Source organism: Mirounga angustirostris, unplaced genomic scaffold (genome assembly GCF_029215605.1).
Source record: "Mirounga angustirostris isolate CCGP_5_RB_7025 unplaced genomic scaffold, mMirAng1.0.hap1 SCAF_7, whole genome shotgun sequence".
Lineage (NCBI taxonomy): Eukaryota > Metazoa > Chordata > Mammalia > Carnivora > Phocidae > Mirounga > Mirounga angustirostris.
The window spans coordinates 85,642,703-85,659,555 of NW_026991715.1; the positions used below are offsets into that span (position 1 = coordinate 85,642,703).

The 16,853-nt window shown below is 36.3% G+C and overlaps 1 protein-coding gene across 9 annotated transcripts in view; it reads left to right on the plus strand.

Annotated features, from left to right (window-relative positions):
* Nucleotides 1-16,853, plus strand: part of FER (FER tyrosine kinase) — a 423,881-nt gene that overhangs the window by 237,801 nt on the left and 169,227 nt on the right. For 8 of the 9 annotated variants that reach the window (XR_010413179.1, XM_064596457.1, XM_064596454.1 and 5 more), the window contains one exon: nt 10,096-10,152. The exons of the other annotated variant lie outside the window; for it this stretch is intronic. Coding sequence is in view for 7 of the 8 variants with exons in the window: in XM_064596457.1 (XP_064452527.1) it covers nt 10,096-10,152 (57 nt within the window). In the remaining variant the exon portion in view is untranslated. The remainder of the gene's footprint in view (nt 1-10,095; nt 10,153-16,853) is intronic. 9 annotated transcript variants of the gene reach the window in all.

The window sequence follows — 16,853 nt, forward strand, 5'->3', positions numbered from 1 at the left end:
ACCTTGGAGATAATCAGGAATCCACTGAAACTGACCTGCTATGTAAACTCTTCCCTCATAAAGAGTTGTGAAAGTTAAACAAGGTACAATTGTCCTGCAAACCACTTTTATTATGTCTCTCCTATCCTGATTAACCTTCTGACTGTCTGCGTCAGTCTGCCCCATTGGAGTGTCTGGGATATACAGAACTATTCATGGAGGTGTAGGAAGAAAATATAACTCTTTTTAGGTTTATTGTTGACTACGTCCCTTGAGTATTGCTTCATCTGAGAATGTCTGTAGGTTCCTTTCATCCTTAAAAGATAGTTTTACCACACTCGGTGGCAGTTGACAGTTCTTTTTTTTTTTTTTTTTTTTTAACACTTGAAAAACACTATGCCACTTTGTTCTGAACTTCATAGTTTCAGAGGAGAAATGTCTCCTGTTCAAATGGGTGTTCCCCTGTAGGTAATGTCTTATCTTTCTAGCTGCTTTCAAGCTTTTTAATTTTCAAAAGTTTAATTATGATATGTCTTAGCTTGAATTTCTTTGGATTTATTGTAAGTAAGTTTCTTTCAGCTTCTTGAATTTATAGGTTTATATCTCTTACCAAATTTGGGAAGTTGTCAGACATTATTTCTTTGAATAGTCTTTTAATCCCACTCTTTGTCCTTTCCTTTTGGAACTCTGATGGCACAAATATTTGATCTTTTCTAATTGTCCCACAGGTCCCTGAGGCTCTGTTAATTTTTTTCCAACTTATTGTCTCTTTGTTTAAATTGAGTAAATTCTGCTGATCTGCCCTCAAGTTCAGGGATTATGTTCTGTTTTTTTCACTTCACTATTGAGCCTACGCAGTGAGTTTATTTTTGTTACTTTTTAATATTATTATTTACATTTGTTTCTCCTTTATAACTTCTATTTCTGTTGCTGAGATAATCTATGTTTCCATTTGTTACAAGAGATTTATGATGGTTGTGATTGGTTATGGCTGCTTTAAAATCCTTAACAAAATTACTACATCTGATCCATTTATATGTTGGTGTTAGTTGACTGTCTTTTCTCATTCAAGCTGTAATTTTCTTATATATTGGTGTGATGGAGGATTTTTTATTGTACCCTGGGCATTTCATCTATTTTGTTAGGAGACTCTGGGTCCTACTTAAATCTTGTATTTTTGCAGGCAGTCGCATACTTTAGGTTTAACATTGCAGATCCTGGCCTATTCCTCTGAACTGTGGTTTCAGTGATGGTTTAATTTTCAGAGTCTTTGTGGTGTTATTTTGGTTTGCTGGTTTATCTGGTTCCCACTTGCTCCTTTAGTGCTGTGTTGGGATGGAAAGAGTTTCAGGAGGTTGGGCTGCCAGATGTTTTCCTGCGGGAGAAGGGGGTGTCAGGCACATAAGCTGTTTGGTGCTTCGCTTGTCAGTATTTCCCTGCCTATAGGGAATACAGTGCAGTCTGGGCTGGGTGCTTGTGGGGTTCTCTCTGTCAGCATCCTCAGCTGCCTGTGTCTGGGCAGGAGCTAGAAGTCTTAGGTCTGTGGGGACAAAGAGGCCTCACAGGCCGGGCTACTTTTTGTGGTGGAAGTTTCCTTGGAGGTACGGCACTGCTTCCTTGGTATTTCTTGATGGGGGTAGAACATATAACACTTCCATAGGAACAAAGAGACTTTCCAGGTTTGGCTGCTTGTGCTCAGGTCTGTCTTGCTAGTGCTTCTGGGCCACCCCAGTATTCTTTCACAAGGCAGAGGAGTCTCAGGACCAGAGGAAAAAAGAGCATTTCTTCTGGCAACTTACTGTGAGCAGGCCTCCCAATCCATCCCCTGCTGTTGGTGCTGAGTTTACTGGTATTGGGGAGGACTGCCTTTTGATCCAGGAGAAGAATGGGGTTTACCTGGACTGCCTTCTATTGCTGGGTTGAGAGTTAGGCCTCCTTCTGTAGTGTAGATGAGACTTAACACACTCTGCTGTGTGTTGTTCCCCCCATTCCTGGAATCCCAAAGCAATTCACTTCCCTCACTACCTTTCAAAGTTCTTTCATTGTCCCTCACATTATCTCTGTGGTTTACAGTTGTACTTAGTGGAAAGGAGCAGGAAGAATTGTATTTACACCAATTTGTCCAGTAGCCATAGCATTTTAATTTCCTTTTTGAGAATGCTGTATTATATATATTATATATAGGTATAGTAGAGCAAATGCTCACATTTAAAAAATAATTAATGGGTTACACAATTAAAAGAAGTTTAGAGACTCCTGGTTATGAGATTAAGTGAATACTAGATGGCTTGGCATTTAAAACACCATGGTTTGGTCAGAAAGTATATTTTTAGTTTTTCATCCAGTACGGTTCCCCTTTAAGATTTCTTTTATCATAATGGTGTATTTACTCTCTAGAAGATTCCCACTTCTTTCTATGCTTTTGTTGCACGTATTTTCTCATTTTAGTATATCGGAATTATATTCATGGTCAAGGTTATCTCAAATTCTACGTCTTTTGTGAAGTTTTTTGTGACTTCTCCAGCAAAATATGGCTTCTTTTTTCTGAGTCTTTATCATCTGCTATATTTCTCATATGACATTTTAAATAACATTTTGAACAGTGTACTCTAAAAGTTTATCTCTATTTCGCTTTTTTGAAATGTGCTTTCCTAGAGAAGCAATGCTAGCAGTGATTATCAGTAATGTATCAAATGTATGAATCTTAACCACCATTTAAAAGGGTCTAGTGGAATATACACATATGCTTTGGGAGTTGTATCTTAAAATTCCAGGACTGTATTCCTGCCTAGCCTTGCATCTTTTCCCCTCTAGTGTAGTTGTAACACTGAGTTCCATAGAAGTGGTGACTTGGGAAGGGCAGAACAGTCGGTTAAGCATCAGACTCTTGATTTTGGCTCAGGTCATGATCTCAGAGTTGTGAGATCAAGCCCCACATTGGGCTCTGCACTGGGTGTGGAGCCTGCTTAAGATTCTCTTTCCCTCCCCACTACCTTTTTCTTTCTCTATCCCTCTCTAAAAAAAGGGGGGGGGGTGGCTTGGAATCCATTGCATAGACTGCTGCATGGTAGACTAGGAGAAAATTTGTTGGGAATGAACTAGAAAAAAACCCTTTAGTTTGAGGAGAGCCTGGAAAGAAGGCTGGTATTGGTAGATGATGACAATCATCAATCATAGGTAATAGAAACATGGGTATTTCTGCCCAACCTCTATGCTCCACTCATGTACAGATCCATACATCCCACTGTCTCTCATTTTTCTACCCAAAACAGCTTTAATTTAACCTTATTTTTTCCCTTTGAAGAACACTGCGAAGTAGCATAGGGTTTTTTTCCCCCATGAACACTACATATGACTTCTGACTGCCTAATGCAAGAGCTTTATGGTTTTCTTTATTTAGTAGCTTGTAGAAAGCTAAGGCAAAGTTATTTTGGGAAATTTGGGAAATCTTTCTACCTGTTCTGTGAAGCCTTTTTTACCTATCTTCTTTATATTGACCACACATACCTCATACTATTTTCTCTCAGACTCTACTTTCAGTTGATTATATTAAAGTCCTTGAGAATAAGGACTGTATTTAGTTTATCTTTGAATTCACTTATTTTTGAATTTCTAACATAACTTAGTATATGTATGTATACAATAGGATATATTTGGGGCTAGGCTCTGAGTGGTCTCTCAGCTTCCATTCTTTATCCAGCATTCTATTTCACTGTTTTGGCTTTCTTTTAGTAAGTTGGCATAGCGTGGTATATTCCAGGCTATTTCTTATCTTCTGGTTATATTACACAGTGCCCCAGGTGAGTCCTGGAAAAGGTCTTTCCTAATAGTCTCTTTGAGTAGAGTGAGCTCATTTGTATACACTATGAGCTAGACCAGACCTCTTGACTGCTCTCTTCAGGAGTCAAGCTTTCCTCCAAAAGAGTGTATTTACATTTTATTGTCTTACTGCTGTGGTGGTGGCGACTAGCTCTGAATAGTGTCTCAGGTGTGTATTTCTGGTTTTCACTCTTCAGTTCACCATTTGTTTCCAGTCCCTTTCAAGAAAGGAAAAGAAAACAAGATGAATCTCAAGTCAGTTAATTTTTGCAATTATGGGGCTAATATGGATGAAGTTTGAAGTTGTAAGCTATAATGAATCTATTGAATAAACTTTCAAGTTTATATTATACCAATATAAACTGAGTAAATATACTTTGTCTATGATAATATTAATTGTAATATGTTTCATTGTATGAAAAATTGATATGTAAAGATTCACTCTAATATAAGGAATGGATTTGGAAATTACCTGATGACTTGGTTATAAATTCCAACCTCGCTGTGTTTCAGAAAATTCTTTCCCTATAATTCACTTTGTGAAACTTTTTAATCAATAGTGCTTCTTTACATTTCAGCATCTCCTTCTACCTTTTGTCCATATTTACTAATTAATTTTTGAAAGCCAGAAGTTTTTCTGAGAAATAAGAAACAAGGGTTGACTTAGCAAATAGAATTTTAATGATATTCTGCTGTAGGATATGGTGCAAAGATTAGATTAACTGTTAGGAACTTCCTAATATTTTTTGCTTTATTTAAACTTTTATTCTTATTCTCACTCTGAAATTTTTGTGTAAAACATGAAAAATAACTGACTAGTTGACTTGATTTCTTATAACTGATTTTGAGTAAAAACTCATATTTTCTTAAGTTATTAGCACTTTTCCTTAAAATGTGATTTATAAATATTTTTCACATTCACAGAAAATTTGGCTTTTCAAATACTTGAAGATATTGTAAAATTACATCATACCTAAGAAAATAGAATTAATGAGAATATTAGGCAACTTTCAAATGTCTTGAGTATTTAAACAATTAAGTGTTTAGAAAGTATTACCCTTGGAAGATTTTTAATGAGACATTGAAATACTTTTCTAACAATACTTGTCATTGTAATTTTTACTTCATGTATGTTAAGTCTTAAATCATCTATTTAGAAATAGATAATGGGTGCATTCTGATGTATTTTTTGGGGGGGGGGAATTGAAAGCTATTTAATGTTAGTAGTATTAAGCTTAAAAAATATGGATACTATGGATATTACTGCTAGAGCACATTGAGGTATTTGGTTCTTCCCAGAGATAAAACATCTCCTTTCTTAAAAATGAGGGTAAATTCCAGATGCATATTATGTCATAAATCTTAAACTAGAAATAGTGGATGCACAGGTATATATTCCAGAATAGCACATAAGAGGTTCAGGATGAGGTCAGTACAAACAATACTCACACCAAATATTAACCAACATAAGATAGAAAACCCAAATGTAAACTAAACATTCTGTAAACTAAATTTGTTAAGCTTACCTTAGTCATCTAATTAGTTTAGCTTACCTAGCTGTAAATTAGAATTGCTTAAGACTTTTTCTTTCACCCATGATCATTTAAAAGTATGCTGTTAAATTTCCAAGTATTTGGAAACGTTCTGTTAACCTTGTTATTGATTTCTGTTAAATTTTGTTGTCAGAGAACATAACTTGTATGACCTCGTTTCTTTTATATTTGTTAAGATTTGTTCCATGATCCAGGTTTATGATATGATTTAGTTTGGTGTATTTTCCTTATGCATTTGCAAAGAGGGTTTTATTCTGCTGTTGAGTGGAGTTTTATTATAAATATCAATTTTATCTACTTGGTTGATGGTATTATTCAGTTATTTTATATCCTTGCTGATTTTCTCTCTCCTGTCTATTACTGGGAGAGGAGTTTTGAAATCTCCAACTATAATTGTGAAATTGTTCTTGTAATTCTGTCCATGTTTCCTTCATTCTGAAGTATTGGTGTTTGAATCATAGACTTTTAGGATAATGGCATTTTCTTGGTGAATTGACATTTTATCATTATGTGATTTTCCTCTATCCATGGTAATTTTTTTAGCTGTGTATTTACTTTGTCTGACATTACTAGGTGTTCCAGCTTTCTTACGATTTATGTTTTCATTTTATATCTATTTCTATCCTTTTGAGATACTTGTATCATTAAAGTTATAGTGAGTTTCTTTTCTTTTTTTTTTTTTTTAAGATTTATTTATTTATTTGAGAGAGCGAGAATGAGAGAGAGCACATGAGAGGGGGGAGGGTGAGAGGGAGAAGCAGACTCCCTGCCGAGCAGAGAGCCCGATGCGGGACTCGATCCCGGGACTCCAGGATCATGACCCGAGCCGAAGGCAGTCGCTTAACCAACTGAGCCACCCAGGCGCCCTATAGTGAGTTTCTTAAGAAAGCACATAGTTGACTCCTTTTTAATATTCTTTTTAAAAATTTGTCTTTTAATTGTCTGATGTATGGTATTGGTATGTTTGGATTTAGGACTACCATTTTATATTTTGTTCTGATTTTGGTTTTCCTTTTTCCCCTTTCTTACCTTCTTTTGAGTTATTTGAACGCTTTTTACTATGCCGTTACATTTTTTTCTCTTGTATTTTTGGTTATGTAGCTTTGTGCCTTTTTTTTTTTTTAAGTGGTTGCTCTAGGAACTATCAAAAACATTTAACTTTTCACCGTTTACAAAAAATCAATACCCTAACACTTCAAGTGGGATGCAGAAACTTTATTACAGTATGGATCTGTATACCTTTCCCTCCTTGTACTTTTCATATGTATTGCATCTAAGTCAATTGAACAACTCATCAAAAAGTTTTATACCTCTCTTTTCTATTTGTCGAGCATATTTTAAAGAATGCAAGAGAAGAAGAGTCTATTATATTTACTCAAATTTTCACCGTTTTTGTTTTTCTTCCTTTGTTCCCTCTAGTAGAGAATGTCCTTTAGTGTGTGTGTGTGTGTGTGCGCGCGCGCTCGCGCGCGCGTTTTGTTTTTGTTTGTTTGTTTGTTTGTTTTTGGTGCTGCTTTCAAAATCAGCACATGCTAAAGGTAGCCCAAAAGGTCTTGACTTTTGGGTCCTTTCTTAACCTAAATTTAACTTTTCTTAACCTAACTCAACTTTTGGTCTTTTTTTTTTTTTTTTTTTTTTTTTAAGATTTTATTTATTTATTCATGAGAGACAGAGAGAGAGAGAGAGAGGCAGAGGGAGAAGCAGACTCCCTGCCGAGCAGGGAGCCCGATGCGGGACTCGATCCCGGGACTCCAGGATCATGACCTGAGCCGAAGGCAGTCGCTTAACCAACTGAGCCACCCAGGCGCCCCTCAACTTTTGGTCTTAACCTGAATTTAGCCTCTCAGTCCTTACTATTTCACTTGCTTTTCAGGCCTCTTGAATAAAAGTTTGGAGCTTTTCTGCTTTTGTTCTTAAATTTTATCCAGTTTTTTCAGTGGTTTTCAGGGGGAGAATTGGTGTGATCCTCCTGTTTTACCACTGTTTGAAATGAAAAAGTTCTCAACAAATCAGTTTTGCAACTTTAAAATAATAACTCTCCTGCCTGCCAGACTGCATTCTTTTGATAATATACTTTTGATAGTGTATGATGGAGTGGAAATTAAACCCAGAAGTGCTACTCAAATGAAAAGTAGCATATTTGCTTTTTTACATTTCTCATTTTAAAAAATCAGCCTTATGGAAATCATTTACATGCAGCAAAATGCACAGGTTTTAAGTGTATAGTTCAATGAAATATCAATAAACTGAATATTTCCCTAAACCCCCCAAAATTCCTTCTTGGCAGTCCATCTTCCCCAACCCTTGCCTCAGGCAATCACTGCTCTGATTTATAGCATTATAGATACGTTGTCCACTTCTAACAATTCATATAAAGGAACTCGTTATGTCTGCATGTATGTAAAGTATATTTGGCCGTAGTAGCTTGGCAAAATGTTGTGCAAGTGCTCTGTTTTATCTATTTGAAATAAATTCCTATTTATTGCTGAATAATAACTAAATGCCTGACTACACCAAAATTTGTTTATTGATTCTCATCTTGATGTAGATGTTCAACTTCATAAGACACTGCCAAATTGTCTTCCAAAATGGCTGTACCATTTAACGGCCTTACCAACAGTGTATGAGTATTCCAATTGCTCCATATGCTCACGATCTCCTGATACTGTTAATCTTTTTAATTTTCATATTCTAGTGGGTGCGAATTGGCATCTTACTGTGGTTTATAGTTGTATGTCACTGACTAATAGTACTCAAACATCTCTTGATGTACTTATTATTTGTCCATCTTCTTTCACATTTTTTATCCGACTTATTTTTTGAAGTTTTTATTTTAATTCCAGTTAACATACCGTGTAAAATTAGTTGCAGGTGTACAATTTAGTGATTCAACATTTACATATAACAGTGCTCATCACAACAAGTGCCCGCCTTAATCCCCATCACCTATTTCACCCATCCCTCTACCCATCTTCCCTCTGGTAACCATCAGTTTGTTCTCTATAGTTAAGAGTCTGTTCTTGGTTTGCCTCTTACTTTTCCCTTTGCTTGTTTATTTTGTTTCTTAAATCCCACATATGAGTGCAAGCATATGGTATTTGTCTTTCTCTGACTTAGTTTGCTTAGCATGGTACTCTCTAGCTCCATCCATATTGTTGCAAATGGCAAGAGTTCATTCTTTTTTTGGCTGAATAATATTCCAGTGTGTGTGTGTCTGAGATATATCACATGAACATTTATTCATATATCACTTACTTATCTATTATTTATCTATCTTCTTTATCCATTTATCAGCCATGTTCACATAATTTGGCTATTGTAGATTTTTACCCAATATCTTAAAATTCGGTTGTTTCTCAACTTTTTACTGAGGCATGAATTCCCTACACTCAATTATTTGTTAGATAGATGTAATGCAGAAATGTTTTCCCAGATGTAGTTTGCTGTTTCATTTTTCAAATGATGGCCCTTGGAAGAACAAATGTTTATAATTTTGATGAATTCCAACTGTTTCTTTTATAGTTAGTGCTTTTTGTATCCTAAAAAATCTTTGCTTACTCTCTTGATCATGAAGCTATTCTCCTGTTTTCTTTCAGGTCCTTTATGGCTCTAGCTTTATATTTAGTTTGAAAGACTATACATGTAAACAGTTACTGAAAAAAGTCAACGTTGTTCTCTTTGTTGACCTAGCAGAGGGTGGTGGCCATGTTTGTTTTATGGCATTCCAGAAAGTAAAATGCTTCAAATGGCTGTCCAGAATATTTTTAAACTAAAGATAGGGTGGATTTTTACTTTAAGATATGTGATTACTTGTTATGACTCATTCTGTGGATCATATTAGTTTTCAGTCTGTATACTGGGGGAATACTACACTTTAACATTTAATAAAAAAAAACAAGTTATGAAGAAAATATATCACCCCAGGACTTCCTTTTTCTTCTCTCTCTTCTCCCATGCCCCTGTTTTTCCTTCCCTCTTTTTCTTCATTTCTTCTTCTCTCTCCTTCTTTCTTGCTTCATTACTTGTTCCTTTTTCTTTTAAAAAAAATTATGTGCCTTTTTAACCTTACAGTATTGTGTAGTTTCCTAGCTGGGATTTTTAGATGATAAAATATTCCCTATGTAGTAGTTAGTTCTTGAAATCAGATAATAGGATGCTCTTTTATAATGGCATGTTTGCATTACTAATCTTGTGTACCCTAGTGATATTGTAATTGATACTTGCTGCTTTATTATACTATAAGAAAGTACTTGTAAAAGATGAGGAACTACATGTAGTGAGTGTCATAGACAGCTATAACTCATGGCCAGTTTACAAGTGGAAAAATTAGCTCTTAGTAATGTTATCTTAGATGCTCAAGTGGGGATTGGACATTTTGCATTGTACAATGATATTCCCTCATGTACTTAGGACACAACTGTTGTGAAATGACAAATTAAAGCATAGCCAAACTTTATGGTGGGAGGAAAGGGCATGCAGTGTTCTGGTTACAAGGATACTATCATTCTGAAGGCTGAGATTTCTGATAGAAGTTAGCTGTAATGTAGATTTTAAAATCCTATTGGTTAGTAACATTTCTTAAATCTGTTTCATAACCTCTTGAAGTTACAACTTGTCAGAGTGCTGTTGATTTAATGGTCTGAATGAAATACCCATTAGTTCTCTTGGCTACTGCCTCAAATGGACCTTACAGGAAATGCACTCTTGCTTGGGCTAAAAAGGCTGTTCTTTTTCTTTGCCCTAGGATAAGAAATGGGTTCTCAATCACGAAGATGTCACATTGGGAGAATTACTGGGCAAGGTATGTAGTCAGCTGAATTAAATAACCAAAAGTCTTTACAGTGACTGTTCACTCTACAGATTTCTTCGTTTTCTCCAGTCTTTCTTTTTTTTTTTTTTTTAAAGATTTTATTTATTTGACAGAGAGAGACACAGCGAGAGGGGGAACACCAGCAGGGGGAGTGGGAGAGGGAGAAGCAGGCTTCCTGCCGAGCAGGGAGCCCGATGCGGGGCTCGATCCCAGGACCCTGGGATCATGACCTGAGCCGAAGGCAGACGCTTAACGACTGAGCCACCCAGGCGCCCCTCTCCAGAGTCTTTCTTACGTTCCAGCACACAGCAGGGCACATTCCCACATGAACCCAGGTGAACACAATACCACATCTGCTGCAAATACGGCAGTGTTCAGTGAAAAAGATAAGTAAAAATCTGTGAAAAGTTTAAGGATGATTCTTGGTTTTTAAAATAGTATATGTCTGTTTTCCTCTGGAAGGACTTAAACCGCAATGAGTTTATTCCTCATGGTGTGGTAAAACCAAAACTAGTGATCGGAGATGGGAAAGAGCCTGTGGGGTAATAGAAGTTTAAACACCTAATAGTTGTATTCCATTTGTTTCTGGTTATACAGGATAACTCAGAAAAAGTGGCCTACTACTCTCTGAGATTTCAGGATTGTGTATAGAATCACAATATGTAACAACACTGGATGGCATTATTTCAGTCTAACAACTATGTGGTTAAGACGGATTTCAATATAAAGATTCATTTTATAGGTAGATCTGGTAGTGGTCAGAGAAGGCAGCTTATATATGACAAAAGTCTTTTTTTCTAATCTAGTTTGAAGTTTATTCCAACTCATAGGCCATATGAATGTATATTATGTTTAATAATAATGTTAGACATTTGATCATTAATCAAATGGACTATTTGCAAATTTATTGATTGCTGATCTGTGATTGAGTCCCAGTGGGTAAATATTAACGTCACTTAATTGATGTTTCTGTTTGAAAGTTTGAATTGAATTGAATGGAATGGAATGGAATTCTTTCCATTACTTTAGGTCAGTAACTCAGTAGCAGTAATTGGGCCAGAAATTATTACAAAGAAATTAAATTTCCATGAAAATACAACTAAAAAAATTATAAAATATACCACTTACTGAAATAGAATGTGTTGGGGAAGACTGCTTTTTTAGTATCAAGAAAAAAATTTTCAGTTAAAGAGAAATATTTCAATTATTTTTATGTTTAGTTTAATATGTGAGATATGGTACATTAGGAGGGATTTTAATCTTTAGATCCTTACTAGAGCTGTTTCAAAGAATATTTTCTCAATGACAGGCAGTAGCATGAGGTCATTTTAAATAAATTTAATCATTTTTAATAAGACTGCAACTTTAGAGACACTGTATAGCTTAATTTCAGCTAATATTTTGAGTATAAACTGATTTATGATTCAATCTTTTCATTTAGTCTTAATAAATATTTACAGTATACTCCTTGAGAGTGCATGAGGTAAAAAGAATTAGTCATGGTTTCTATACTGACAGACTTTGGAATTGAGTAGTAATAGGAGATTGAGATAGGAACTCTTAACTTTTTTATTCAGCAATATATAATTAGACTGTACTTGATAATATATTTGGTATTCAAGAAATATTTTATTCACTCCTGAAATATTTATGGAATGTCTCCTTTGTGCCAGGCTCTCTTCTAGACACTCGGGATACATCAGCCGACAAAGGAGACAAATATCTTTGCCCTTATGGAGTTTATATTCTATCTATGAGGGGAAGATCGATAAATAATAAACAATAAATAGCTAAATTTTATAACATTAGAGGACTAAGTCCTGTGAAAAATATAGGGAAGTTGGGAGGTGCTGTTGGCCAGGGTTGGAATTTTTAATAGGGAGATCTGGGTATGCTTTATTAAAATTTTTTACTTTTGTATAAAAACTTGGAGGGATTTTAGTCATGAGGACATCTGAGAAAGAGGGTTCTAGGAGAAGGGAGTAACCAATGCAAATTTTCTTTGAAGAGCAAGACAGACAATTTGGCTGTAACTGAGTTCAGTAAGCAGGGAGGAATGTGATAGGACAGGAAGTGGGTGAGGCAGTGAGGGTGTAAATCATGTAGAACCTTGCAGGCCATTATAATTGCTTTGGCTTTGATTATGTATGAAAAGATGAGCTGGTGGATGACTTTGAGTGGAGGGGTGGCATGATCTTACTTACTAAAAAGATCACTGTGGCTGTTGTATTGAGTATAGGTAGGCTGACAGGTTGGAAGGTTAGGAGGCAGTTGCCCTTACCTAACTAATAGATGATGGTTGCTAGATCAGGTTGGTAGCAGGGGAGGTGGTGGAAACTTGTGGGTTCTGGTTACATTTTTACTGTTGAACCAACTGAATATCCTGATGGAGTCTATGTGGAGCATGAAAGAATGGGAAGTCAGTGTAGGTGCAGCAAGTTTTGGGGGAAAAAATTTAGGAATTAGGTTTTGGATGTATTAAGTTTTGTCTGTTTGACTGCCAAATGGAGAGGTTGGGAAGATAGCTGGCTCTCAAGTCTGGAGTTTAAAAAAGAGGTCTGGATCAAAAGTACAAATTTGCAATTGTAGCGTGTATATTTGGTAGTTATATATAGATGTTATTTAAGATTTTTCATTGGAATATATTTGACATATAACATGTACTTTTAAGGTGCACAATATATTAAATTGATACGTTTATATGTAGTAACGTGATTGCCATTGTAGTGGTAGTTAGGGTCTCTAGCACATTATGTAATTATCCTTTCTTTTTTGTGGTTGAAAAGTTGTAGCCACTTAGCAAGTTTGATTATAATATAATATTGTTTATATTCACTATCTTGTGCATTAGATTTCTAGTGCTTACTTCTCAAAAGTTTAGTTTGTACCCTTAGACAATATCAGTCCTATCTGCTCCCTTTACCCATCCTCTGTAACCTCCATTTTACTCTGTTTTTATGCATATGGCTTTTTTAGATTTCATAAATGTGGTAGTACATACATTTGTCTGACTTACCATAACGTGCTCAAGTTTTATCCGTGTTACTGCAAATGGCAGGATGTCCTGCTTTCTCATGGTTGAATAACATTTCCTTGGATATATTTACCACATATAGGTGACTTTTTAAAATTTATTTATTTATTTGAGACAGAGAGAGAGAGGGAGAGAGAGAGAAAGAATGAGCAGGGGAGAGAGACAGAGAGAGAGAGGGAGAAGCAGACTCCTCACTGAGCCTAGAGCCCGATACAGGGCTCAATCCCAGGACCCTGAAATCATGACCTGAGCTGAAGGCAGACCATCTGAGGCTTAACCATCTGAGCCACTCAGGCGCCCCTATAGATGGCATTTAAAGCCATAAGACCAGATGAGTTCAGTAATGGAGTGGGTCTCTCTCAGAAAATGGAGACTGAACTCCGGTTACTATAATGATAGGCTTCAGACAAGAGAAGCAAACATCAGAAGAGGCTGAGAAAGAGAAGTCAATCACATAGGTAAAAAACCAGAAGATAGGATGTCTTGGAAGCCAAGAGAAGAGAGTATATCAAGGAAAACAGAGTGATCAATGGTGTTAGATTTTGCTGATAGGTCAAATGCGATGATGACTGGGAATTAACCATTGAATTCAGTAACGAGATGGCCACTGCTGATTTGGCTGAGCAGCTTCCTGGGAGTGCTTTAGTGGAAAGCTAGATTGGAATAGATGAAGAGAGAATGGGAGGAGAGGAACTAGAGATAGCAAGGGTGAAGCTCTTTGAAGCTTTGTTGCAAAAGGAAGCAGAGATGCGTGGTGGTAGTTTCAAGAGAATGAATTGCGCTGCTGCTTACCCTGAGAGACACAACAGCATGGCGGTTGGCCGTTGGGAATAATCTAGTGAGAACAGACTATTTTAGAGGGAGAGGTGAGAATTGATGGAGCAACATTAAGGGCCTTCCAGAGGGTTGCGCCCATGAATTTAAAGTGAACCCAGCCAGCGAGGTTGTGGATTTTCTCCAGCCACATTTAGCTGCATAGGTGCAGAGTAGTCTGAGTGTTGAGTTTAGTCAGGATTGTAGATTTGATAAGGGAGTTTTATAGATGAAGACGAACAGTGAAGTTCAGAATGTACAGTAAGCAGTTGTAATTGCTGACTATAGAATTTAAACTGGATAAGCAAGGAAGAAAGGACATTAAGGGGGTGTTCGATAATAAAAGTGGATGATCTAAAGATTTGGAAATTCCCATACAGTCAAAGGATTTTTGGAGTCTGGATACTAGAGGAAGTAAGCTACAAATGTAGAAACCAGCCAGAAGATGGGATGAATAAAAGAGGTATTACAGGGGAGTTACATTATTGGCAGTGGCAGAGTTGTTTTGTTTTGTTTTTATTTGGAGGGGGGAAGGGGCAGAGGGAGAGAGAGAATCTTAAGCAGGCTCCATGTCCAGCATGGAGACCAACGTGGGGCTTGATCTCAAAAGATCAAGATCATGACCTGAGCTGAAATCAAGAGTCAGACGCTTAACTGAGCCACCCAGGTGCCCCGGCAGTGGCAAAGTTTAAGGCATGATCCTAGAAAATAGGTTGGAGTACAAGACTACTGGAAGAATGATGTTCAAGAAACTGAGGGTTTGAAGTGATGGAAGGTACTTAAGTGTCTACTGAAATTGACAGTAATTAAGACAGGCAGGAGTAATACTGAGTACTGTGTTCTAGGAGTTCAAATTGTTAATAACCAAAGGAAAATATTTTCAAATTCAGTAGCTGGTAGCTACAGTAAGGGAAGTAGATATATAATCAAATGATAAAGTTTCAGAGTTTGGTTTTGGGGAATGCAGGAGGGAAAATGGTTTGAAAGCAGTGACAAGGAGCTAGTTGAATACTCTAAATCAACTCCCAGGCCAGTGGGAGAAGGGAAGGTGACAGGGAAATCATCACTTAAGTTCAGAAGGCAAAAGGAAGCTCAGCCACCATTTGAAAGCTCAGATGAGAGCCAAGTTTGTTAGAACAAAAAGGTGAAGAGAATCACCAGAGAATACATTGAAGATAAAATGTTGATGATGATGGACCATGAATTTCAGAATGAATGAATTCCAAAATAGAACTACTCTACAATCCAGCCAAAGAATTTACCCAAAGAATACAAAAATACTGATTCAAAGGGATACATGCACCCCAGTGTTTATAGCAGCATTGTTTACAATAGCCAAGATATGGAAGCAACCTAAGTGTCCATTGACTGATGAATGGATAAAGAAGATGTGGTAAATATATACAATGGAATATTATTCAGCCATAAAAAAGAATGAAATCTTGCCATTTGCAACAACATGGATGGATCCTGAGGGTATAATGCTAAGCAAGTCAGAGAAAGATAAATACCATATGATTTCACTCATGTGTGGAATTTAAGAAACCAAATGAACAAAGGAAAAAGAAAAGGCAAACTGAAACAAACAGATTCTTAATCATAAAAAACAAATAGATGGTTACCAGAAGGGAGGTGAGTAGGGGATAGGTGATCTAGGTAAAGGGGATTAAGAGTACACTTACCACGATGAGCACTAAGTAATGTATGGAATTGCTGAATCACTACATTGTACACTTGAAACTAACATAACACTGTTAACTACACTAGAATTTTAAAAATTAAAAAAAAAAATTTCTGCTGACAGAAATTAGATGTAAATGTACAGATACAAAAATATATATTAAAATAAATATTTTAGTAATTTTAAATCTATTAACATAAAATTTATATACCTTGAACTATTTATTAAGAGTTAAATCTCTTGGGGCAACTGGGTGGCTCAGTTGGTTCAGCATCTGACTCTTGATTTCTGCTCAGGTCATGACCTTGGGGCTGCACAGTCAGCAGGAAATCTGCTTGAGATTCTCTCCCTCTGCCCCTCCCCCTGCTTGTATGCCTGTGCTCGCTTGCTCTCTATCTAAAGAAAGTAAATCTTAAAAAAAAAAGTTACATTGCACTTAGAACTCAAACCCAATAACTAGCAGAGTCCTAGTTCAGTTAGTTCTTGCTCAACAATAGCATTGAAGCTTATTGTAAGGCTTGCATGTTAGGATTATAGTTATGTAAACAATATATATACATAAATAAAAACTTGAATACTAAAAAATAGTTGTATTAACTTTATAGATCTTCTTCGTAATATTTGGTTTTATATTAATAATAAAAAACAAACAACTCCAAAGTTGAAATAAGGCATGTTAAGTCAAAATAGGTTAGAGCCTCAGCATGAAGTTAGGGATTTATACATTTGATAGAAACTCAACATGGGTGACACTGGCATTTGGGTAAGCACCTTCTCTTAACTCGGTGCCTTTCTGAGACTGACAGTCTACAGTTGGCTGGTGATAGTCCTTGGTCTGCCTGGTTCTGTTGCCTCTCCCTTATTCCCTGACACTCTTCAACTGATATTCAGGTTTGGGGATCCATACCAACAGTCACTTCATGAAGTCTTTGCTTTATCTTGAAACATTAATTGATAACTTCTTAATCTAATAAAATTTAGAGCTTGGGGGTAAAGAGCACTAGGAGACGTGAAACTTAAATACTTCTGATGGCTTCAATTTGAGTTTCTTCTTTTATCCAAGTCTCATGGAATTTTTTCCCCTTTTTTCTTTTTCGGTTCTCCTCAGCTTCAATCCCCCAAATGGTAGGTGGGTTGGGTACTATTTTTAAAGTTGGAAAATTG